Source organism: Mytilus edulis, chromosome 5 (assembly GCF_963676685.1).
Source record: "Mytilus edulis chromosome 5, xbMytEdul2.2, whole genome shotgun sequence".
In the NCBI taxonomy this organism is placed as follows: domain Eukaryota; kingdom Metazoa; phylum Mollusca; class Bivalvia; order Mytilida; family Mytilidae; genus Mytilus; species Mytilus edulis.
In genome coordinates this window covers 39780091-39807363 of record NC_092348.1, presented here as the reverse complement: position 1 = coordinate 39807363, position 27273 = coordinate 39780091, and the positions used below count along the sequence as shown (strand labels likewise).

The 27273-nt window shown below is 32.2% G+C and overlaps 1 protein-coding gene across 6 annotated transcripts in view; it reads left to right on the top strand.

The window, feature by feature from the left end:
• Positions 1-27273, top strand: part of LOC139523648 (GATOR2 complex protein WDR59-like) — a 64354-nt gene that overhangs the window by 31134 nt on the left and 5947 nt on the right. Inside the window, exons 16-25 of one of the 6 annotated variants that reach the window (XR_011664660.1) lie at positions 96-156; positions 2834-2969; positions 3702-3853; positions 4518-4599; positions 4965-5077; positions 6564-6705; positions 9417-9468; positions 10703-10757; positions 19670-19780; positions 24342-24486. Coding sequence is in view for 4 of the 6 variants with exons in the window: in XM_071317814.1 (XP_071173915.1) it covers positions 96-156; positions 2834-2969; positions 3702-3853; positions 4518-4599; positions 4965-5077; positions 6564-6705; positions 10703-10757; positions 19670-19780; positions 24342-24486 (997 nt within the window). In the remaining 2 variants the exon portion in view is untranslated. The remainder of the gene's footprint in view (positions 1-95; positions 157-2833; positions 2970-3701; positions 3854-4517; positions 4600-4964; positions 5078-6563; positions 6706-9416; positions 9469-10702; positions 10758-19669; positions 19781-24341; positions 24487-27273) is intronic. The other 5 variants (XR_011664659.1, XM_071317814.1, XM_071317815.1 and 2 more) reach the window with 5 other exon arrangements.

The following is a 27273-nucleotide window of genomic DNA, read 5'->3' as shown; positions in this document are numbered from 1 at the left end:
ATCACAGTGTGAAATATTTGCCACTGAACATTAGGCAAAGTTTAATCAGTCAATACTTTCAGACAGCATTAAACTTGTTATTAATGTTTTTATAGGTTATTTAGTTACATTTGGAAGATCAAAAGAGGCACAGAAAGGTTCAGATTATACACCAAAGTAAGTTACTGTTTGTTTCATTTTTTTTCTCATTTTTTTTCATTAAAACAAAATTTTATTAACATGTTTACATTTGTTAAAAGATACATCGAATACCGGTACCTTACCCTGGCCTCGTTATCATTAGTATAGAACATCTATTATGGTTAATTATGTTAATACACAAATTCCGATATAATTCATGGTTTCACCTGAATAATTTTTATACGACCGCAAAATTTGAAAAATTTTTCGTCGTATATTGCTATCACGTTGGCGTCGTCGTCGTCGTCGTCGTTGTCGTCCGAATACTTTTAGTTTTCGCACTCTAACTTTAGTAAAAGTGAATGGAAATCTATGAAATTTTAACACAAGGTTTATGACCACAAAAGGAAGGTTGGTATTGATTTTGGGAGTTTTGGTCCCAACATTTTAGGAATTAGGGGCCAAAAAGGGCCCAAATAAGCATTTTCTTGGTTTTCGCACTATAACTTTAGTTTAAGTTAATAGAAATCTATGAAATTTTGACACAAGGTTTATGACCACAAAAGAACGGTTGGGATTGATTTTGGGAGTTTTGGTTTCAACAGTTTAGGAATTAGGGGCCAAAAAAGGGCCCAAATAGGCATTATTCTTGGTTTTCGCACAATAACTTTAGTTTAAGTAAAAAGAAATCAATGAAATTTAAACACAATGTTAATGACTACAAAAGGAAGGTTGGTATTGATTTTGGGAGTTTAGGTCCCAACAGTTTAGGAATTAGGGGCCAAAAAGGGACCCAAATAAGCATTTTTCTTGGTTTTCACCCCATAACGTTAGTATAAGTAAATAGAAATCTATGAAATTTAAACACAAGGTTTATGACCATAAAAGGAAGGTTGGTATTGATTTTGGGAGTTTTGGTCCCAACATAATAAGGGGCCCAAAGGGTCCAAAATTAAACTTTGTTTGATTTCATCAAAATTGAATAATTGGGGTTCTTTGATATGCCGAATCTAACTGTCATGACTGTGTATGTAGATTCTTAACTTTTGGTCCCGTTTTCAAATTGGTCTACATTAAGGTCCAAAGGGTCCAAAATTAAACTTAGTTTGATTTTGACAAAAAATGAATCAGTTAGGTTCTTTGATATGCTGAATCTAAAAATGTACTTAGATTCTTGATTATTGGCCCAGTTTTCAAGTTGGTCCAAATCGGGGTCCAAAATTAAACTTTGTTTGATTTCATCAAAAATTGAATAAATGGGGTTCTTTGATATACCAAATCTAACTGTGTATGTAGATTCTTCATTTTTGGTCCTGTTTTCAAATTGGTCTACACTAAAGTCCAAAGGGTCCAAAATTAAACTTAGTCTGATTTTAACAAAAATTGAAATCTTGGGGTTCTTTGATATGCTGAATCCAAAAATGTACTTAGATTTTTTATTATGGGCCCAGTTTTCAAGTTGGTCCAAATCAGGATCTAAAACTATTATATTAAGTATTGTGCAATAGCAAGTCTTTTCAATTGCACAGTATTGCGCAATGGCAAGAAATATCTAATTGCACAATATTGTGAAATAGCAAATTTTTTTTTAATTAGAGTTATCTTTCTTTGTCCAGAATAGTAAGCAAGAAATATCTAATTGCAAAATATTGTGCAATAGCAAGATTTTTTTTAATTGGAGTTATCTTTCTTTGTCCAGAATCAACTTAAATCTTTGTTATATACAATATACAATGTATATTCACTTTTTACTACCAACTGATAAATTAAAATAATCTTTACCATTCAGTGATAACAAGCAGTTTTTTTACATCTTAATATTTTATGATGTATTTAAATGAGTAGTTATTGTTGCAAACTCCATTAGAAATTTTAATTGAGATTAGTTTTGGAATAAGGGAAAGGGGGATGTGATTAAAAAAATTGGGTTCAATTTTTCTCATTTGAAATTTCATAAATAAAAAAGAAAATTTCTTCAAACATTTTTTTGAGAGGATTAATATTCAACAGCATAGTGAATTGCTCTAAGAGAAAACAAAAATTTTAAGTTCATTAGAACACATTCATTCTGTGTCAGAAACCTATGCTGTGTCAACTATTTAATCACAATCCAAATTTAGAGCTGAATCCAGCTTGAATGTTGTGTCCATACTTGCCCCAACCGTTCAGGGTTCAACCTCTGCGGTCGTATAAAGCTACGCCCTGCGGAGCATCTGGTTTTATACTAGTTTCTTTGTTTACTGTTTGTTTCATGTGTAGGGTCCATTCTTATTATTATCCAAAAGTGTTCATATGTAGGGTCCATTCTTATTATAGTCCAAAAGTTTTGAAGTGTAAAAGTGTTCATGTGTAGGGTCCATTCTTGTTATAGTCAAAAAGTAGAATTACAAGATAAGGTTTTGATTATTTAGATATGCATAAGTATTCATTATAGTTATTTCAGCCTATGAAAAAAATAATTTTGAAGAAGTTGACTCCACTTAATTGCATGATCCTTTTATTTGTATAAACATTTTTTTTTTATTTATTACATTTATTGAAACAAATAAAATATCATTTATTTACAATTATCCTATTAATAAAATGAAAGAGATGAAGAACATAACAGTTTTGAGCCTGACAGTTTTCTTTAGATACATCTTTGTCATTTTGGAGGTAAATATTTACTATTAATGTGTCTTTTACTGACTGCTGATTTAAATTAAATTTTCAGGGCAATGTCTGACTTGAACAGTCTAGTTCAGAAAAACAAGATGCGTCCACATCAGACAGTTCCATTCAACTTTGCTGCCTATTCCCGCAGTCCTCCAACAGCTCAACCTGATATAACTATAGCTACATATTACTATGTAAGTATATATATAGATAAGATTACTGTACATTAAGAAATTATTGAGTAAAATTGTGAATGGAAATAGGGAATATGTCAAAGAGATAGCAACCTGACCAAAATCCGATCAGAAATTGTTGAGTGTATTTATTGTTGCAAATTTTTGTAGAATGGACAAAAACTCTAGATTTATTATTGGAATTTCAGGAAAATCTACATACAGATATCCCAATGCAAGTTCTTTTTGCAAAACTCACCCAGTTGCATTATTCACATTAATACAAAACTTGGCAATAATTTCTGAAGTTACAATACTTTTTTTTACTTATGAACAGCAGCATATTCATTAAGATTGATGTAAGATGTTGATGATGCTGTCAATTCATTATCACTTGTTGGGAACCAATATTCATGAAAATCTTTGATTTTGATGTACCACAACTTTATATGTTCAAAGAAATATTAATTTACTATAGACAAAAATAGAGTATTCACAAATATGACAATTTCTCTTCAAACTATAAAAATTGGTACACATAAAAATGAATTCACAAAAAGTTACCTTAACAAAATAGTTTGTAATTTTTTAACCCTAGTAAAATGATAACTTGTTGTCTAAGAAAGCTATTATTTCATCTCAATTTTTTGTTTAAATGCGTTATACATTAATGAAATGTTTTTTTGACATTTTTGACTATTCATTACATACTTATTATAATTCTGATGTCTTGGTTGTACATTATCATTGAAGAAAAGTGGTCCAAAGAAGAATAGAGCCTCAGGAAAGAGATACAGTGCTGATGTAAGAGTAGCAGAAACCAAGAAACCAAATATTGCTCCTGTTAAAATCTATGACAGTAGTAGACTTTTAGCATTGCATAAAATTCTCGGAGAACATTACATGTAAGTTTAGTCCTATTATTAAATCATTCTTAAATTCACCCACCTCAATATATATATAGTAATACCTTCATATTTTCTCACTGCGTTGAAGACCCATTGGTGGCCTGTGGCTGTTTCTGCTCTTTGGGCGGGTTGTTGTCTCTTTGACACAAATATTCTACATTTCCAATTACAAACTTTCCACATAAATTCACTCACAAAATGGAAAGCTGGAAGACAATTCATTTGTGTGCTTGTCTTTTGAAAATACTAGTACTAAGTCAGAAATTATACACTATTGATAATTCGTAAAAGAGGGACGAAAGATACCAGAGGGACAGTCAAACTCATAAATCGAAAATAAACTGACAACGCCATGGCTAAAAATGAAAAGGACAAACAGACAAACACTAGTACACATGATACAACATAGAAAACTAAAGAATAAACAACACAAACCCCACCAAAACTTGAGGTGATCTCAGGTGCTCCGGAAGGGTAACTGTTAGGAAATGGTTTACAAAACTTTTATTTACTGATTTTACTGTATTTCTAAGTCAGTTGAAATAAAAAAAATCTTCTATGGTTTCTGCTTATATAATTAAAATTAGGATAGGAAGGTTGCTCCTTTATGTAGACATGAGTTTTAATATACTTTATTATATTTACCTGTTTTGTTTTACAGAATTAATAAGTCAGATATATCTACAATGTGTAAACACAATACTAGTGTTGCTGCCACTGTTGGTAGGAAAGATCTGGTGCAGGTAAGATTTTCTGCAATAAATAATGAAGGAAAAGCTTAAAAGAATGCCTAATACAGTTCTTATTGTATTTGAATTTGTAAATAGTATAGCCTTTAATGCATTGAACAAAAATTGTTTTGTCATTTTGAATAGAAAGACATGAGTAGAAAAAACTAAAGTTGTAACGATAAAAGTGAGATTGTAATAAAAAATAGTTTTGCAAAAGAAAAAGACATTGAAACTAAAGTTGTAAATTGTAATAAAAAATTAGTTTTGCAAAAGAAAAATACATTTTCTCTCTGTTATTTTTGCAAATGGTTTGTTTTCTTAAATATTAAAGAGTTAAGCTGTTACCTTGCTTATATTGATGGTGTATTTATTTCTAGCTGTGGTCATTGGTGGCACTAACTGCTGATAAAAGACTTCAGTGCTCTGAAGACCCAGACGAGGGACCTCCCTGGGGTCGACATCCTTTTGGTAGAAATCTTATGCAATCATTGTAAGTAATAATTGTTGTGAGGTTTGTAGGTTGCATTTCTGTAAATATAGATAGTGCATTTTCCCATATAGAAACCCTTCTTATGGCGAGTATTGTGCCAATTTTACTATGAAGCTCCCCAAGAGAGGTGTAGTTTGTAACAAACTGTGCCCCTCTACTTGCCGACTTGTTTCTTTATTATTATGAGGCTGACTTCATGCAGGAACTTCTAAGGAAGAAAGATAAGAAGTTAGCAATATCTTTTAACTCTACTTTCCGCTATATAGATGACGTTCTTTCACTAAACAATTCAAAATTTGGTGACTATGTGGAACGCATCTATCCCATCGAATTGGAGATAAAGGATACTACAGATACAGTTAAGTCGGCTTCATATCTTGACTTACATATAGAAATTGACAATGAGGGTCGGTTGAAAACAAAACTTTACGACAAAAGAGATGATTTCAGCTTTCCAATTGTGAACTTTCCATTTCTAAGTAGCAACATTCCAGCAGCACCTGCATACGGGGTATATATCTCCCAATTGATACGATATTCCCGTGCTTGCATTTCCTATCATGATTTTCTTGATAGAGGGTTACTGCTCACAAGGAAGCTATTAAACCAAGAGTTCCAAATGGTGAAGTTGAAATCATCCCTTCGTAAATTTTACGGACGCCATCACGAGTTGGTTGACCGTTATGGAATAACCGTTTCACAAATGATATCGGATATGTTCCTTACGTCGTAACTACAATCGACTTCTCTTTCATGAATGTGACCTACCGAATAAGACTATTTACCGGATTGGTAATCACATAGGCAACATGACGGGTGCCACATGTGGAGCAGGATCTGCTTACCCTTCCGGAGCACCTGAGATCACCCCTAGTTTTTGGTGGGGTTCGTGTTGTTTATTCTTTAGTTTTCTATGTTGTGTCATGTGTACTATTGTTTTTCTGTTTGTCTTTTTCATTTTTAGCCATGGAGTTGTCAGTTTGTTTTAGATTTATGAGTTTGACTGTCCCTTTGGTATCTTTCGTCCCTCTTGTAAAACAGTTGTATTTACAAGTGCAACCTTGTACATTCTTTTACTATATCGGCTTAAAGATGAAAATCTATACAAGAGTTATTTATTTCCAGACATTTATATTTTTGTTGGATTTATAGATTCTGACATATTGCCTGCTTTGAAGATGAACATATTTATCAGGAATTATCTATATATTATATATTTTGCTGGTAAAAATAAAAATGTGGAAATGTAAATACATGTCACTTAATAAAATCTTGTGCTCATTAGTAAAAATATTCAATCCCTAAATTCACACAAATGTAATGTATCATTACCTCCACTCTTCGCTGAGTAGCTTCACTTAAAGTCTTTTTGACAGAAATGCTGCTGATTTAGTAAAGTTTAAACTTGAAATTATAAAGATGAGAAATACAACACTCCCCCTTGATAACACTTTTCTAATGATGCTGTTTGTTTTAATTTTCATAGAATGGAATATTATATAAAACTGAGAGATGTACAGACATTAGCAATGTTATGTTGTGTGTTCTGGAATGGTCAGGAGTTGATGGCGCCACCTCCACCCAAACCACATCAGTCGATATCAGTAGAATATTCAACACCACCAAATGTAAGATCAAAATTTTCTGCCATGTAAATATTGTATCATCATTATGAAAATAATAGTTGTACATGTATATGGATGTTTTAAAGTCATAACTTAGAATACTGTGGATTCCACTAATTTTAGTAGGTACCTTTTTAGTGGATTTAAAAAAATTATAAAAATTTGATTTTGTGGATTTAAAAAAATTATAAAAATTTGATTTTGTGGATTTCAAAAAAATTATAAAAATTTGATTTTGTGGATTTCAAAAATTCTGCAACAATACTGTAGGATCATTTTAATTCTTGGTCTACAATATACTCTTGAAATACACAAAAATGAGTACTTTACAAATAATTATGAATCTACAGTTTAGAAAAGAGTATTTATGCTGGTGGATCAGAATAAGAAATCACAGAAAACAGAAAAAAACAAGTTTGCCCTGTTTTAAGGGGGTAGACCTTGGTTCAGGGAGATAACTCTTTAAATCAGTTAAGCGTTTGTAAAAGTCAAGTTCATCAATGTTTTTTAAGCTTTTACCTGAAACAGATTGAAAATAATGTATGTAACCTAGAAGCTTAGAATATATTTTTATGCCCCACCTACGATAGTAGAGGGGCATTATGTTTTCTGGTCTGTGCCTCCGTTCGTGCGTGCGTGCGTCCGTCCGTCCGTCTGTGCCTCCGTTCGTCCGTCCGCTTCAGGTTAAAGTTTTTGGTCAAGGTAGTTTTTGAAGAAGTTGAAGTCCAATCAACTTGAAACTTAGTACACTTGTTCCCCATGATATAATCTTTCTAATTTTAATACCAAATTATAGTTTTGACCCCAATTTCATGGTCCACTGAACATAGAAAATGATAGTGCGAAGTTCAGGTTAAAGTTTTTGGTCAAGGTAGTTTTTGATGAAGTTAAAGTTACATCAACTTGAAACTTAGTACACATGTTCCCTATGATATGATCTTTCTAATTTTGATTCCAAATTAAAGTTTTGACCCCAATTTCAGGTTCCACTGAACATAGAAAATGATAGTGCGAGTGGGGCATTCGTGTACTATGGACACATTCTTGTTGAAAATGGTTGACACAAACGTACTGATGAGTTATTTCCCTTAACATAGGTCTACCTCCTTAAGGAGAGATAAATGAAAATTAAATTCCAAGAATTTGATGAAGATTTAGTCAACTATTCCAGAATGATTGCAGAATTTCAAATGAATATATGCAGATTAAGCTTGTATTTTTCTGTTTTCCAAAACAAAATACATTTGAAAGTATCGTCAGTGTCTTAGACAATGTTATTCTTTTTAGACCTGTTTATAAGACATTATATCTATCTAAAACAATGTCTAAGATACACATTATGTTTTTCTTTGAGAAATGTTTAAAGACATAAATAACTTTTTTTTTATATAAGACATGTCTTTAAGACAAGAATTTATCCCAAGATGTCTTACGACACTGATGATAATTCAGTATGTAATACTATTACAGTGATACCATTTCATGACAATTTGGAACTTATACATGAATGCACATCTAAATCTATATATTGGAGCCAGTGTCAACTTGATAGGAATATTATATACTTGTTTACTTATTGTATTTTAAAATTCACCATTTTGGAATCAAATGAATTGTGGGTATTATTTTCAAAAGTATGCCAGAACATATTGATTGGTTTAGAATATTCTCAATAACTTACTTCTGAAGTCAATAATAAATTATAATGTTTTTTTGGGTAAAGATTGCATGAAATAAAATCAAATATTCAATACATTGCAATGTTTAATTTTTAGTTCCTGTTGAAAAAAGGAAAGTAATTTTTACCCAGAAGACTAGGACTTTGATAATATTTGTAGTAATTTTCATGAAATTGCCGTGGGTCTTTATAGATTCTTTAATGGTGAATTTAGCTACTGTAAAAGTATTAATGTTTAAAGAGTTCTAATTTTCAAACCCACATAGACGTGAAAATAACACCTCAAAAATAGATGTAAACAAAGCACATGACTTTTTCAGTAACCATGAAAATAATTTCTCCTGTGACTAATGAAATCATGAAAAAATGGATGCAATAAAATTGATACTTTTACTACAGTATCCTGTAAATTTTGGAAATTATTGCACGCATTTATTATTGCGATTTCGTTATATTAGACTAAAATGTGATTCATATTTATGCAATATTGTGAAAAATCCTGTTTAATTCATATAAAAAATTTCGAACTTTGAGTTTACATTATTGCGATGATAACCCTGTCACATGTTTCGCAATAATAAAACATTACAATAATTTCTTAATTAACAGTATTTTAGCCATTGTTGAAGTGAAAATGCCAAGAGATAAGTGGAGCTTATTATGCTTTAGGATTTGTCATCTTTGCACACATGCTTTTACGAAAAATAGAATTCATTTTAAGCTTTCGTATCATCTAAAGATTTGAAAAAATATAGAATTATAAAGTCTCTGCCAACAAACTTTTAAGTGGTCCGATCTTAAAATCTTTAGATTGTATACATGGTATACTTGAAAATTAACTAGTTTTGAGCATTATAAATTTGTATTTCTTCTTCAATATGAGTGATACATGCATGAAATTTTTTTTGAAAACAAAAAACAACCAAAAAATCATTATAAAAACAATAAAAAGATTTATTATACAAGTTCATTACAACACAAAATGTTAAGAAATAACATAAAACAGCGATGTTTGTGCCTGGTATTTCTTTACTAGAATGAAGCTAGTTATTCTTTGGGAAGTACTGACAGTGGCTGGAATGTTTTACGTAAGTCTTGCACGGCGGGAATTACTGGTAGGATTATTTTTCTCTACGTTTTTCCTTCTTTCTGCCGTCAATCTATTGAAAATTTTGATACAAAAAAAAAAAGTTTGAAGGTTGATATGAGAAAAATAATCCTCATTTATACATATAAATTGTAATTATGGCTAAAAATTGTGGTATTTAGGCATTTCCATACTGGTTCAGCTTACAACATCTTATATTAAAAACTTTTTAAGTCATTGTCAAGGACTTTGAAAGAAATGTGTATCCAACTTTATCAATATATCTCTTTGAAAAATATAGTTGATTTTTTAATTTTCTGGGAAAAAGTAAGAGTTTATTATTTATAATTATTTGCAATGTCTTGATTTTAAAGGATACAATGCAGTATCGATTTCAATTTTCTTTTCATAATCGTAAACTCAAGCTCAACCACATTTCATTATTTTGGTACTCAAGAACTGTTGTTGAAGTATGTATGGAAAGTGGCTATTTAGTCTTTAAGTTCCCTATTTGTTATAGTTCTTAATATTTGTATCAAACTATTTATTTTCAGAGATTATTTACTGTTTATTTTTACCTTACTGGGCCTAAGAATACCGGTTTAAGAAAAACAAAACAAGGTTACAGCTTGTCTGTAAGGGGAAAAATAAACAGAAAATAGTCACATTAATTGGTTACGGGATAGTTCAGTAAATTACACTTAGCTGCATTAAACAGAGGGGTTACAAGTTGTCAGTGTGGATTAAAAGCCCAGAGGATTTTTTTTTTTTTTAAATTCGATCATTTACGTATCATTTTTTTTTCTGCTGTGGTTTTCAAAACACTGACTTCTTACTTAATGCTTTTCTAAACAACCATTTGAATTTTAATACGTCTTGTTAGTCAATGTTTTAGGGTATAATTGTGTTTGCCGTCACTCCTGCTGCTTTTAAGCTTCAATCTTTTCTTGCTTTTTCTTGTGACATATTAAAAAAGAGCTCACTAATTTCATAAATATTAAATGCACTCTTGATAAATCTTTTTTGACTGTATACAATCTAACTTTTTGCTCTTTTGCCGATAATACCATATACATATTGCATATTATCACTTTTAAATACCTAATTTCACAACCTTTTAATTCTTACTTCAAAATGGTTGTTTAGAAAGTTTATTATTTGGGTGTGAGTTAATAAATTATATGAATATTTAAAAATCTTACTGACAAGAATATGTCCGATTTCTTTTTCTTCAGTACAACCCATATCATACGGTATCGTCCATGTCAAACCTTGTGAAGGGCTTGCAGAGTAAGTCAGTGTTACCAAATAACATAAAAAAAGCTGAATATAACTACTAGCTTAGTATGTCTGTCAAACATTTTGTTGCTTTTGATTTGATCTTTATTTGGTGTCCCTCTGGTGCTTTCCATTAACAGGTTGACCATTTGTAGACTGGTTGTTTGTTACAATTTTGAGCTTTCAATATTTTTAAGAGACTACTGGTTCCTAGGCAATTTTAGTTCATTGATTGATCAGTGGTTGCTTTGCGTCGCATCAGCACAAAAAAGCTATATTACGGCAATGGCAAACATTAGGTAAACAAACTGAAAAGTATATTTGTAATAGCTTGTATGTAAGGGTAAATTGTTGGTGTTAAAAATTTATCTTTACAATAAAAAAAAATTATTCACATTTTTTTTTAATAAAAAATTAAGAAAAACTGTTTTTTTGTACCATTTATATGCCAAATAACTCTCTTCATAATTTTTAAAGGTGGATTTATGTACTGTAAGATTTAAATATAAATTTAATAACACAAGTTTAAAGAATCGGTCTCTCTTCTTAAAAAAATTTGATAGAAATTTTGCCATTGTTTAATTTGCTGTGGCTTCTGTCCATGCATTCTGCTAATAGAAAATGCTGTAAAATGGAATTTTCAATAAATTCATGAATAAGAGAAAATTACAAAAAAAAATCCTATTTTAAATAACATTTACAAGGTGAAGAAGCATTATGAGTCGCAAAGATAAATAACGATAAGACCGTGCAAACAAGTTTGGACTTTTAAATCGCCATAACATATATTTCTGTGAAAATAAAGCATTTCACACATAGAGCAAAATTTTTAAAAAATTTCCAATGATATGAAACACATTAACATGTTTAGTGATGTGCTAGAATTTTTTTACTTTAAAAACAAAATTGAACAAACAACCAGTCCGACCAAAATTTTAATCACTAAATACATGTAGTGTGTCAAGTAGCACTTGTTAATTGTTGTACAGGTATATGCTGAATTAAAGTTCATAAGACTATTTTAACCTACAGTATTTACATTAATTGATCTTTCTTTAAAGAATTTTTATACAAATTATTTGCCTGTTTTTTATGGGGTTTCTTTAACTCAATCTATAGTTTTTTGTGTAGTGTTTTGTCAAATGGTGTCTGTCTGTCTTTTTAGCTCACCTGGCCCGAAGGGCCAAGTGAGCTTTTCTCACCACTTGGCGTCCGTCGTCCGTCGTCGTCGTCGTTAACAATTTACATTTTGAACTTCTTCTAGAGAACCACTGAATGGAATGGAACCAAACATGGCATGAATGTTCCTTATGAGGTGCTGACCAAGTGTTGTTACTTTGTAGCCGATCCATCATCCAAGATGGCCGCCAGCGGGGGACTTAGTTTAACATAGGACCCTATGGGAAATGCATACAAATGACTTCTTTTAGAGAACCACTTAATGGAATGAAACCAAACATGGCATGAATGTTCCTTATGAGGTACTGACCAAGTGTTGTTACTTTGTTGCCGATCCATCATCCAAGATGGCTGCTAGCCGGGGACTTAGTTTAACATAGGACCCTATGGGAAATGCATACAAATGACTTCTTTTAGAGAACCACTGAATGGAATAAAACCAAACATAGCATGAATGTTCCTTATGGGGTGCTGACCAAGTGTTGTTACTTTGTAGCCGATCCATCATCCAAGATGGCCGCCAGCAGGGGACTTAGTTTAACATAGGACCCTATGGGAAATGCATACAAATGACTTCTTTTAGAGAACCACTGAATTGAATGAAACCAAACATGGCATGAATGTTCCTTATGAGGTGCTGACCAAGTGTTGTTACTTTGTTGCCGATCCATCATCCAAGATGGCCGCCAGCGGGGGACTTAGTTTAACATAGGACCCTATGGGAAATGCATACAAATGACTTCCTCTAGAGAACCACTGAATGGAATGAAACCAAACATGGCATGAATGTTCCTTATGAGGTGCTGACCAAGTGTTGTTACTTTGTTGCCGATCCATCATCCAAGATGGCCGCCAGCCGGGAACTTAGTTTAACATAGGACCCTATGGGAAATGCATACAAATGACTTCTTTTAGAGAACCACTGAATGGAATAAAACCAAACATAGCATGAATGTTCCTTATGGGGTGCTGACCAAGTGTTGTTACTTTGTAGCCGATCCATCATCCAAGATGGCCGCCAGCGGGGGACTTAGTTTAACACAGGACCCTATGGGAAATGCATACAAATGACTTCTTCTAGAGAACCACTAAATGGAATGAAACCAAACATAGCATGAATGTTCCTTATGGAGTGCTGACCAAGTGTTGTTACTTTGTAGCCGATCCATCATCCAAGATGGCCGCCAGCGGGGGACTTAGTTTAACATAGGACCCTATGGGAAATGCATACAAATGACTTCTTCTAGAGAACCACTAAATGGAATGAAACCAAACATAGCATGAATGTTCCTTATGGAGTGCTGACCAAGTGTTGTTACTTTGTAGCAAATCCATCATCCAAGATGGCCGCCAGCGGGGGACTTAGTTTAACATAGGACCCTATGGGAAATGCATACAAATGACTTCTTTAAGAGAACCACTGAATGGAATGAAATCAAACATGGCATGAATGTTCCTAATGTGGTGCTGACCAAGTGTTGTTACTTTGTAGCCGATCCATTATCCAAGATGGACGCCAGCGGGGGACTTAGTTTAACATAGGACCCTATGGGAAATGCATACAAATGACTTCTTTTAGAGAACAACTGAATGTAATGAAACCAAACATTGCATGAATGTTCCTTATGCCGTGCTGACCATGTGTTGTTTCTTTGTAGCCCATCCTTCATCCAAGATGGCCGCCAGCATGGGACTTAGTTTAACATAGGACCCTATGGGAAATGCATACAAATGACTTCTTTTAGAGAACCACTGAATGGAATGAAATCAAACATGGCATGAATGTTCCTAATGTGGTGCTGACCAAGTGTTGTTACTTTGTAGCCGATCCATTATCCAAGATGGCCGCCAGCAGGGACTTAGTTTAACATAGGACCCTATTGGAAATGCATACAAATGACTTCTTTTAGAGAACCACTGAATGGAATAAAACTAAACATGGCATGAATGTTCCTTATGAGGTGCTGACCAAGTGTTGTTACTTTGTAGCAGATCCATCATCCAAGATGGCCCCCAGCAGGAGACTTAGTTTAACATAGGACCCTATGGGAAATGCATACAAATGACTTCTTTTAGAGAACCACTGAATGGAATAAAACCAAACATGGCATGAATGTTCCTTATGAGGTGCTGACCAAGTGTTGTTACTTTGTAGCCAATCCGCCATCCAAGATGGCCACCAGTGGGGGACTTTTGAATGAAATTAAACATGTTCCTTTCCTTATCAATGAGGTTGTGTTGTCACTTTTAGCCAAATTTTATATTTTTTCATATGATTTCAAAAACCCAAGTAGAATCAGGTGAGCGATACAGGCTCTTGAGAGCCTCTAGTTTTATTTGGGCCTTGGTGCTGTCTGTTTTTTCTACTTTTGGTTTTTGATTGCCCCTTTTGTTACTCTTGAAGTCTTCCCTTTATTTACCATCAGAACATGATTGAATTTCACTTAATTATACTAATCATTAAATAATTGTGTCATTCATGAGTTAGAAAATTTTGCAGTTTGAATTTATGATCTTTTTTTTTTTATAACATATTCTTTTATAGGTTTGTGTCACTGATGAGTCTTATATGTTGACGAAACTTGTCTGGCCTATAAAATTATAATCCTGGTACCTTTTTTAACTATTTACACCACTGGGTCGATGCCACTGCTGGTGGACATTTGGTCCCTGAGGGTATCACCAGCCCAGTAGTCATCACTTTGGTGTTGACATGAATATCAAGAATATGGTCATTTTTATAAATTTCCTGTTTATTAAACTATGAATTGTTCGAAAAACTAAGGATGTTCTTATCCCAGGCATAGATTACCTTAGCCGTATTTGGCACAACTTTTTCGAATTTTAGGTCCTCAATGCTCTCCAACTTTGTACTTGTTTGGCTTTCTGACTATTTTGATCTGAGCGTCACTGACGAGTCTAATGTAGATGAAATGCGAATCTGGCGTACTAAATTATAATCTTGGTACCTTTGATAACTATTTGTTAAAATATGGCACCAAAAAAGTTATTTTCTTTCAATGCTGTGAAACTAAGAAATATAAAAATGCAAGTGTAACATAATTGGAAATTGTAATTTTATTCACTGTCAGTAATAATTTCACATCCATTCAATTATTTTTAAAGACAGTAGTTTTTGAGTATTTTGCCATTTAAAAAAAAAAAATAGTCTTATGAATTTGATTTTGTCGTGTGTGTGTATAAACATGTACATTTAATAACAGTTTGGTGTGTTTAGATATATCATTTTATTTATATCCATGTTTTTTTGTTGTATAAATCAAAATTATTCAAGGAAAAAATATGTCTCTTCTACTGACCTGTTTGCCCATTGACACCATAATTTATGATCATATACCAGTAAACCAAATTAAGGCAGAAATTTTAAAAATTACTTCCTTTGAAATCAAAGACCAATTTGGCCAAAATTATGCTCACCTGAAACATTTCGGCCTTTTCATAGAATTCATGTGAGCAACATATAGGCCTTTACAGCTTCTAGATGGTAGCTTTTTTTTTCTTCTTCACAACTTTAGATACTTAGTAAATAGAAGTCTATTTATTTTTTTGGTATTTGTTGAGTTGCATATTTCAATTTTTTAATTTCTTATTTCTTCAGCTCCATTTAAATAATTTTTAAAATTTTCAATTTATCAACATGACCCTTGACTTCGACTATTTTATTTAGGGGAGAATGATTGGTCAACCTGAAGTTTAAAAGCTACATTATCCAGCATGATTAAATGTTATGTTTATATTTAAGTATGTTGTCCCGTACGTATTGTATATTCAAGATTTCTTTCTGTTATATTTCTGTCGTTAATTCTATTTCATTTAGTTCCTTCCAAATTTAGACTGTCCTTGAATGAGAAATGCTATATTATTTGGATGTTTCAGTTCTGTATTATATATTTAATGAAAGATTGTTTTGCAAACTTGCTGTATATAGCAGAATGAAGTCCTACAAACTTTATGTAGTTGTTTATTGTATAAGTGGTATTTTTATGCCCCACCTACGATAGTAGAGGGGCATTATGTTTTCTGGTCTGTGCCTCCGTTCGTTCGTCAGTTCGTCTGTCCGTACGTCTGTTTGCTTCAGGTTTTTGGTCCACATAGTTTTTGAAGAAGTTGAAGTCCAATCAACTTGAAACTAAATACACATGTTCCCCATGATATGATCTTTCTAATTTTAATGCCAAATTATAGTTTTGACCCCAATTTCATGGTCCACTGAACATAGAAAATGATAGTATGAGTGGGGCATCTGTGTACTATGGACACATCATTGTTTTTAATCTGATGAAATCAGTCATTTGCATAAAATTATATGATCAATTGAGTTTTATATTTGAAAAATATTACTTCATCTGTATAGTGGAAAAAATGTAAAAACAATGCTTTAATTCTTAGTAAAAAAAATGGTCTAACCAGTTTGATAGCTTGATTTTTACAACGCATTGTTTAAATTGTCATATTTAGTTTGAATTTGTACTGGGACACATGTTAAAAAATCAAAGACTCATTGAAAAATACCACTTATATGATGTGTAATGATATTGTTTTGTCATATTTAGATCAATTTCATCTTTGTTTATGCTTGCTATTTTGTTGCTTATTTAATACAGCTATACATGTAATTTTGTATTATGATGTTTTTGAGTGAGTTGGTAGAATAATCCCCACCACAAAAAAAAATCAAAATAAAATCATTTTCAATCAATTAACATTTATTTATGCTTTGTACTTTAGTTTATGAATTCAAATCTTCTCTTGATTTGATAGAAAATGCTAAATTTTAAAAGGAAGTGAAATACGTGAGTTACTTACTCAGAATTTTTTTGGAAATCTTTAGTTTTTTTTCTCTGTTATTTGTATGGTATTAGATGATTTTTTAGATAGACCTATATCTGATTCATCTATGAAAATTTGAGGAAAACAGTCAAATATATTTCTGAATTTATAAAATTTTTGTCCTACCTCCTCCTTTAAAATCATTATAAATTTCATGAATAATTAAATGTTTATTGTTAGATAGTTTGTAGGCGTGGGATACCACATTCTTATATACGTACAATTTCATGACATCTAGAGTCTCATAGTGTTAACTACCAACTTTACAGTAAACAGACTCTTTTACTGATATCTCCTTGTAAATAGAGGGCACCTTTAATTCTGCCATTGCAGCCAAATAATTTCATGGCAATAAATTATGAAAAAGTAAAATATGAAAAATACCTAACTCAAAGGAAAATTCAAAACAGAAAGTTCCTTGTCAAATGGAAAAAAAATCGAAAACTCAAACACATCAAATGAACTGAAACAGCTGTCATTATCTTGACTTGGTACAGGCATTTCATTTTGTAGAAAACTAGAGCTCCAAATGGTAATTTCGTCAACATTTGGAAAGAAACTTTCTAATATTGTGCACCCTGCCATTTTTGCAAATAACCGCAAGTTAATCTGATTGATAAGAACATTTCGCTTCTTGTCAAGATTATACAAATGAATTATAAAAAAGAGAATTAAAGAAAAGGAGGGGGGGTCTTCAGGTATGATTTCTGATGTTGACCAAGAGTAGGTTCCCTTGGTACATGTATATCTGTAAGTTTTTATGTATTCCAAATTTCATTTGATGTTACATTTAGAAATCTATATGTATTATTATTTTGATCTTCATGATATATCACACATAATCTTATCTTTGTATTGTCTGATCAGTTAAAAAAATGAATTAGTATATAGGCAATTTTTTTCTATGTGTACATTAAATGCATATACTTGAATATATAGGATCAACTAAATTTATTAGCTTTTAATTCTATAGCAATTTTGCTAGATGCTTCAACATATTTTTATAACAGCTCATTCAAAACATCACTTTGATATAAAAGTGTTGCTCTCATATTTGAACCTGACCTTTTGATATAACTTTTAACTTTACCAAGAAGCCATATTTTATTTACACCTGTGATATAAAGCAAAACTATTTAAATGAAAAGTGTTATAATTATTAATTTGCTATTAAGGGTACTAATTGCAACTGTTATATTTATTATGTTGAAGGATATATAAAATTGTAAACAGTCACACTGTTTTGATGATATAATTAACTCTTATTAACAAAATAATCTTTGAGTTGTGGTGTATGTTAAATAGCTATGCTCTAGCTCACTTGACCTAAATGCCAGTGTGAGGTATTGCCATAACTTGGTGTCCATTTTCTGTCATACATTAAAGCAATATTTTCCTTCGCCATGGTAGACCAATCTTAGGAAGCTATGTCAATAGTTAATGAAGCTACAAAAAATTGGCAAACAGCCTCTTCAATAATTCATAAAATAAGGCATGGGGATAAAATCCATAGTAAGTTTCTTTAAAAACCTGTAAAGAGATCTTTTTTTAAGACTATATGGTTGATCAAATCTGTTGTCAAAATTCATAGAAGCAGGCTTTGTAATAGATAATTTGGCCATAATATTGTTAAGATGGTAGTCTGTTATAAAAATTCTTTCTTAATGGTTATCAGAGATTATACATATAGTTGTGTAATAATTAGTTATAAAGGAGTAGGTCCGGTAAGGACCGATTATGGCCTCAAATTTCAGGTTCATCTGACGAAAGATTTTGACCACTTTTTAAACACTTTAGTGTCTATTTTATTTGAATTAATTAGTTTATGTGAAAGATTTTAACAGATTTAGTCATTAAAAACGATCCGATTCAAGCTCAAATATGAAAAATCTACCTAATATGCCGAAAAATGTCACTTTTCAGATGGTTTTTGGTAAAAATGAAAGTGGCTGCATCTGTGTTCATCCTCAACCTTTATATATGTTATGTATTATCATAAAATACAACTTACATTTCAATATTAAGGATGAACACGAATGTGGCCACTTTCGTTTTACACGAAAACCGTCTAAAATTTAAAATGCTAGAATTATGAGGATTTCAGTAATTTAGCATGACTTAATGGTGCTAGTACCGGATATATGTGTATTGCATTGTCAAAAACAGCCCATATTTACGTAGCAGAATCATTCTACTGTCCAATAAATAACTAAAGGTTTACATTTTAACAATTTTGTAAAACTGTTATATTTTGGGGCCAAAAAGGGGTCTTACTGAACCTACTCCTTTCATTTGACCTACTTTTGACCTAATTGCTACCTTTAAGCCCTCTTTTCTACATGTAATTTGTTGGTGTCATCTGGTTGATCTAATTCTGACCTTATTATGCCCTTTGGCCTTTAAATATTTTAGTTCTGTTTCAGTTGCCCCTTCAATTATTCTGCTTATGTTAAAGAATAATTTAAAAAAAAATATGATATCACTTGAATAACCTAATAATCATAAAAAGTACATTTCAATAGAAAAATTGTCATTGAAAAGTTGTACAATGTATCAGACAAGGGTTTTGTTTCAGTTTTATATTTATTAAAGTGTCTAGCAGCTAGAGAACATAGTTTCCGTTATTGTTATAGTTTTGGAGAACATTTGTCTTGCATTACTGCTTAGCAACAGGTGCGTGGTGAGCGAAACAGGCTTCTATTGAGTCTGGAAAATATTAACAATGTTACTAAAACCTTTGTCATCATTGAAAAATGTACTAAAACCATTAATATTTCATAGAAATTATTCTTAAAAATATCACTTTGAAAATTTACTAGAGTGACTGTTACTAATTATCACATTTTGTTTTGATTTGATTTTATTTGATCACCACTAACCTTGCTTCATTATAGCTCTTCCTGTTGCCAACAAGCTAGCTGATATTGTTAGCCTGCTATCACCACCTCTCTCAGAAGTCTCATCACACCCTAACCTTCCTGAGTTAATACAACCAACCAACCAAGGTATGTCATGGTTGGGGATAGGGTCTTGTCATATTCTTACACTCCTGAGATAATACCACCAACCAACCAAGGTATGTCATGGTTGGGGATAGGGTCTTGTCATATTCTTACACTCCTGAGATAATACCACCAACCAACCAAGGTATGTCATGGTTGGGGATGGGGTCTTGTCACACGATAACTTAATTTAATGAATACCATCAACCAACTTGGGTATGTCATTGTTGAAGATGGGGTCTTGTTTAATTCTAATCTTTCTGGATTAATACAACCAACCGACCAAGGTATGTCATGGTTAGCGATAGGGTCTTGTCATATTCTTTCACTCCTGAGTTAATACAACCAACCGACCAAGGTATGTCATGGTTGGGGATAGGGTCTTGTCATATTCTTACACTCCTGAGATAATACCACCAACCAGCCAAGATATGGCATGTTTGAAGATGGGGTTTTATAACATAACTACTCCCCAAAAAGGATACAACCATATAAACCAAGGTATTTCATGGTTGGGGATGGGGTTTTGTCACACTTTATCGTTCTTGAGTGAATTCAACCAACCAATAAAGATATTTCATGGTTGGGGATGGTGGTTTTGCCATTTTAACCTTCCTGAGTTAATACAATCAACCAAGCAAGGTATCATATATAGAGGGAGAAGATCTTGTCACACCCTAATCTTTCTGAGTTAATGCAACCAACCAACATGGTTTGTCATCATTGGGTAATGGGTCTTGTCGCAACTAACCTTCCTGAGTTAATGCAACCAACCAACCAAGGAAATTCATGGTTGAGTATTGGGTCTTGTCTCAACTAACCTTCCTGAGTTAATGCAACCAACCAAGGAAATTCATGGTTGAGTATTGGGTCTTGTCTCAACTAACCTTCCTGAGTTAATGCAACCAACCAACCAAGGAAATTCATGGTTGAGTATTGGGTATTGTCTCAACTAACCTTCCTGAGAAAATTCAACCAACAAACCAAAGTATATCATGGTTGGATGGGATCTTGTAACATCCAAATCTTTCTGAATTAATACAACCAACTAACCAACCCAGGTATTTTCATGGTTAAGGATATGGTTTTGTATCAACCTCACCTCTGAGTAAATACAACCAACCAACCCAAGTATATCACGGTTAAGACCAAAGTATTATCACCCCTAATGTCCAAGTTCATATATTCAACCAACTGAAGTATAGCATGGTTGGGGATGGAATCTTGTCACTCCTGCACCTTCCTGAGCTAATACAACCAACAAACCAACCAAGGTATGTCATGGTATAGGAATGTGTTTTTATATGCTACCAACCAATTTATGTCATGTTCTTCCCAAAAATTCAATGTTCAATACAACCAATCAAAGAGAGTGGTATGGCAATAGAATTTTGAAATTTTCTGAGTGAATACAGCCAGACTGCTAAATTGTTATTTTTATGGTTAGGAAAGGGATCTTGTCAGTTGCACACTGACCATAAAGATTGCTATATATAATTAATAAGAGTTGTTGTATAAACATCAAGGAGACATAAACCCCTTTTTAGCAAAAACAACAAGGAGACATAAACCCATTTAAGCAACAAAAAACAGCAAGACATTTGATTGTTAACATGCAGTTTTCAACAAAAGACCAGTATGAATTCCAAGATGTCAAGCCTAAATTAATCAAGTCAAGAATGTATTTAGCATAGAATATCAACACCAAATTTCTTATAGGAAACAAAATGTTAAGATATAACTTCTCAAACTCTGTGGTGAAAGTAAAGAATTTTTTACAAAAACTCATTTCCTGTTCAAATTCCTCACAATAATTGACATGTATATCTGTATACCAGTGAGCAATATAGCTTTGATTGCTTTAACACTTCTATTTAACAAATTTTTATCAGTCCTATTAGGCCAAAAAAATAATAGGTTTGTTTGCCAAAACGCTACCTACCCAGAAAAAAGCTGCCTACTCAAATTCTTTTATTGTCCTGATTTGAAGAAGTTTTTTTTTTAATCAGATAGGCATGAAGACTAATAAACACCTGATACTTCAATTTCTCTTTTCCAAAAAATAAAAAGAAAATGCCTACCTACCTACCCTCTGTCTCAACCTTTAGTTAGGGTTTGGGCAAACCAAAATATTTTTAATTGTGGCCTTATCTCGAAAAACAATATGGTCTGGTGGAAGCATATTGATCTAAGCCTCCAGTTCAGTTGGTTCTGGGTTTGAACCTGGCTGGGACAAACCAAAGATGTTAGAATTAGTATTTGCTACTTTTTCGCTAAGCATGTGGCATTTAGGAGTAAGAACAAAGACTGGTCAGCTTGGAATCAAAATAATGTGTCTCTGGCTTTGTGTTTCTATCCAGAACAAAGCAGGGTTAAAATTCATGCTACGTTAACATATTCTCCTTATGAATATGCCTGAATTTGTTCGCTGAATGCAAAACATCCATCCATCATTATCATTTCTGTTTAAATTTTCTTATGCTTGCTGCTCCCTGAAAATGCTAATTGTGACTCGAAACATTTGTGTGCCGCTTGCCAGTCTAGAGCTTTATTGGCAGATATGGATCTGCTGTTTGGTATTGAATGTGTTACATGTTATCATTGATAGTCCAAAATGCCTTAAAAATGGCTCTACATCGACAACAACACTAGTACAGATTCTTCTTAAGGACATAAAGATGTGCACTGCAATTCCTTTTTTTTCTCTGAGTGAATTTGGATGTTTTCAATCTAAAACAAGGAACTAAGTATTTTTGCTTATGTCAGATTGTTAATTTGCAACTGCTTGGAAAGAGCTTGGCATTATTCCATTAAACTTGTGCAGATTCTTCTTGAGGATATAGAGTTGTGTATCTGCTGTTTAGTTTTTGATCTTTTTGATTTGGTTTCCATTTATCAAAACATGGACTTCTAAGAAGTTATGCAACACAAATCTTACTTGAAACCTTTTTTTATAGGAGCTATTTGGTATTTGAAACCTTTTTTTATAGGAGCTATTTGGTATTTGCTTGTCAATAGATCATACATATACTTTTGAGTTTTAATTTCCAAAATGGGACAATTTTTAGTTTGGCTGAGTACACTACATGTGAAAAGCTATCAGCTGTATTAATCTTCATTTAAGTCCTGCTTGAAAAGAACTGTTACACCTTTTTTTACAAAGGAAATGAGCTATGTAATTGAAACAAAAAAGGCTGAATACATGCTTTACAATTTTCAGAATTAGAATTTCCTCATTTTAAACTTTTAGCCCAATTCAAAAGTAAACACTGATACAAAAATTACATTCAAAATTTTGTGTAGTTTTCTTAAACCGTATTTCAACCTCTTTTATCTTTTTTAAGTAAAATGTTATATTCAAGAACTAACATAATAATTATAATACAGAACCAGTTATGCTTTTGTTGAATGATTAAGTCAACCGAAAATAATTAATTGATAAACCAAACTTTTCTTCAAAAATATGTTTTAAAACATGTAAAATGCATAGAATTGGCCTTTAAAACTTGTAACATGCATAGAATTGACCTGTAAACATGTAACATATAGAGAATTGACATGTGTTATTTTTTTTACCAGAAGAAATGATTTACAGCTGTGTGATATTTGTATATACATTTATCAAACCCAGAACTTGTAAATAATAATTTTACCTTTTTTTTAAGTTAAAACTTTCAATTAGTTTTGCTGCAGAATGCACTTTAAAAAATCTTTTTGTACTGCAAAACTGCTGTGATGCATTTTTGTTTTCTTGTTGTCACTAAAGTTAACTTCTTATAAAGAAATTGTCTTGCAGTGGTGGACCCAGAACTTTTAATAAGGGGAGACCCAAGGACTGCAATTAGAGGGTTCCACTACAGTGATTCCTTATATTATCAACTAAATTTTTCACATGAAAGGGAGGGGGGCGGCACCCTCAATCCTCCTATGTCTGTATATGTCATTATACTGATAAAAGATTCCTGATGGTGATGACACGTTTTAGATAGGGGATATTAGTGATAAAAAGAAGCAACACGGTGGGATATAAAGGAGTATTTGAGAAATTTATTTTAAATGTTTCTCATGTTGGCTATATCTGTCTGTCTTTTGGTTGGCGTTTTTTTTTCTTCATTTCTGTGTAATTTTGAAATAAAATGATCTAAAGCATGTAGGTTATTTGGGTATTTATGTTAACAAGAGCTTTTCTTTTGTAGATAATATACTTTTACTAATTAATTTTATCTGTTTTACTCTACAGAAACTGTGTACTAAAATCTGTATCTCTGTAATATAATTAAAAGGAAATAAAAATTTTCAATAGAAAATAAAGGTTTGTTTAACGCCTTTTAGAAAAGAAATTTTTAGTTGAAGTGAGTTTTTGGTGAGTTTCGTTTTTACGCATCACAGTATGATAGAAAAAGAAAATTAATCTAAAAAATATTTGTGCAAATTTGCTCTTTTTGCGCACCATGGGTATGACAAAATTGGTTGATTAAGTTATTGGTGTTTTATTAACATAATCCCTATTTCACTTTAATTCTTATTACTATAAGATTTCATAGATTGGTTTTCATGCTTTTAGGCGTGATGAAACTAAAAAGATCAAACAGTTATTCTGGTTTTGAAATTGACACCATTGACAATGATTTCAAATTAGAAGAAGATGAGGAGGATGTTAAAGAAAGACAAGAACAACTGGATAAGACAGCTCATGAGAATTATTGCAGGTAAAGTCAATATTTATGATTTTGTCAAGTAATATGTTCTTGGTATATATATTTTTCCTACCTGGCCAAAATAGTAAGTTTGGGACATGTTCTGGTGTCTGACAATCATTGTTATTCCAAAACTTATTACATTTTTAGCTCTTTTTTTTTTAAACAACCGGGCAATTTGGAACAATACTTCAATGATATTACCCTTTGTTGGTCCTTTTCAAAGACCAAAACATAATCCAAGATGGCAATCAGATGCCTCTGTTTGGTTGAAATTTTTGTTGTCCCCACCATAGCGAAGGTAGCATTAAGGGCATACGATACAGTAGAGATCCCTCGTTGATTTTTTCCTAAAATTTTGATAGTAGGTCAATTTCAATGTGTACTTTCCAAATATGAAAAGAAAAAAGTACCTTCATGACTTACTTTTTGAGATAATTTGGTTCGAAATTTGCATATTTGGAAGAAAATTCCCGAAAATTCATAAATAAGGACTTTTAAAGAAAGTAACAATACTTTTGAACAAAAAGTCATAACTTAACCGTTTTTTTTGTAAAACGTTCCCTTGATCCATGACATCTACATGCTGAAACAAATTTAAGGTTAAACCAAATTATTATTTTCCGGATTTATTTTAAATTGATATATGCGAAATAAAGAAATTGACCATATTTTTGCGTCTTTTCGGATGTGCAGAAAAAAATTGATCGTTGATTTTTTCTTGAAAATTTGGCGGAGTGTTCTTGAAAGAGTACTTAATTGATTGCAAAAGAAAAAAATATGGGTCCATGTGCTTGTTTTTTCAATAAAAGCCATATACCTTAATTTTTTACGACGTCTGCCAGTATGGCGCTAAATTACGTTATATAAAGTTTTAATCGCACCAACGTCGTGTAATCATTCCCGCCGTACACGACTATGCTGTCAAGTATAATATGAAGGTGTTTTCCAAAGCGTTGATACTTATCATAAAAATTCATAAGATGGTTATTCGTAAAATCGCTAAACATTTACGAAACGTAGTTAATTGGACAGGAACCTTTTCATAATAAAAAAAGGATATAAAAAAGGATCCCAGCAGATTAGATGTACGCCAAAACAGAAAAATCTTATAGAAGTATAAAGGTGCAGCTCCGTCAGACATTAGTTTTAAATTGCTTCATGTACCAAAAGAGAATAGCCAACATTATTGCAAAGGCCCTAACATGGCTAAATGTGAACCAACTATAAATTAAGTGAGGTGATACAATTAATTAACAACCGTAAAACCTTCAACAATGACAAAACCTGTCAGCTTTAAAAGGCCCCGACGTACTTGGATTTGTTTCTTTTTACATTCAAAAGATAATCATCTTTCAAATTTAGATTATAAAGAGTACTTCTTGTTCTATAGTTTGAGCTGTTTTGTGCAATTTCATGTGATAATTGCCTCAGTCGACTGAAAATGAAGTTGTAGTATAACATTTCATAGGAAGTACAGCAGCTAGTATTAGAGAATAATATTCAAGGATGTCTTATCAATAGATAAGTTGCATTACCTTTCATACGGCGTAACTGTATGAATATTGGCGTACTTGTTTTTCTAGAATTAGAGTTTTATTGAAAACACTTTATTTGTTCTTCTGTCCGATCGTCTAACTATAATTGTGTTACTTTTCTCAGAAACAACCCTACTGCATGACTTCATATTTGCTCATCAGCTTGAGAGCGACGAGTTTTAACGTGTGTACACTTTCTGATCTGTCTGTCTGTCTGCAATTAGTGTACATTTGTCGATACTTCAAATTATATCTCTCAATACATTGAAGTACAAAAGGGAGATGCTTATACACATAAGAAGACGTGGTATGATTACCAATGAGGCAAATCTCAACCAGAGACCAAATGACAAAGACATAAACGACTATAAAACTTCGGACGGCCTTCAACAATGATTAAGACCCACACCTCAGTTATGAAAAGACCCTACATTTAAACAAATACAAAACAACTCAAACGCGAAACTTACGGCCTGAGTTAAGTACAAAACAATGAACGAAATACAAATATGATATACAATAACAAACGACACCATTGAATTCTTGTTTTGGTCTATAACATCCAGATTGATATACAAAAAAATAAACCAATTAAACAAACTAACGTGTGACAATTCTTCATCTATTGGCAATATTTTGCTTAAATTCAAAACAAAAACGACACCAATGTATTTTTTTTTAAATCTTTTTAACGGACTTTTATTGACACCTTTTCTACATACACATGTACATATATAATATCATATAATTTTAAAAAATCAATTAAACTCTGCAATTTTTTTTATGTACCAAGGCAAGTCCAGAACAGGATGAGAGACTTCTTTATTTACAATTTTATTTACGAAAAGGGATGTTGTACGACCTTGTCCACCCATGAGGGTCTCGCATATGCAGTCGGTTTTGTTATTTTATTGATTGTCTGTTAATTTCGACCGTACAATAACAATTCACCATTCAATTTGCAGTCTGTCCAATGCTATACAAGAAGAAAAAAAATAAAGACACAAACTATTTTGATTCTGATTATCTTTCAATTCAAGATAGTATTATTGACTTCATTATCAATGAATGAAAATAAATGTTCTCGTCATGAAAAATTTTGCACAGCTGTACCCCACGTCGTAGTAATGACTTTTGTGTATGGATTTCAAATCTTCAAACACTAGACCCGATTCGGCCACTCTACGCGCCATATATTTTGTTAAAATGTTCTTATTAATCACGGGTTCATACGTTTTCTCATTTCTTTTTAGTTTCATAA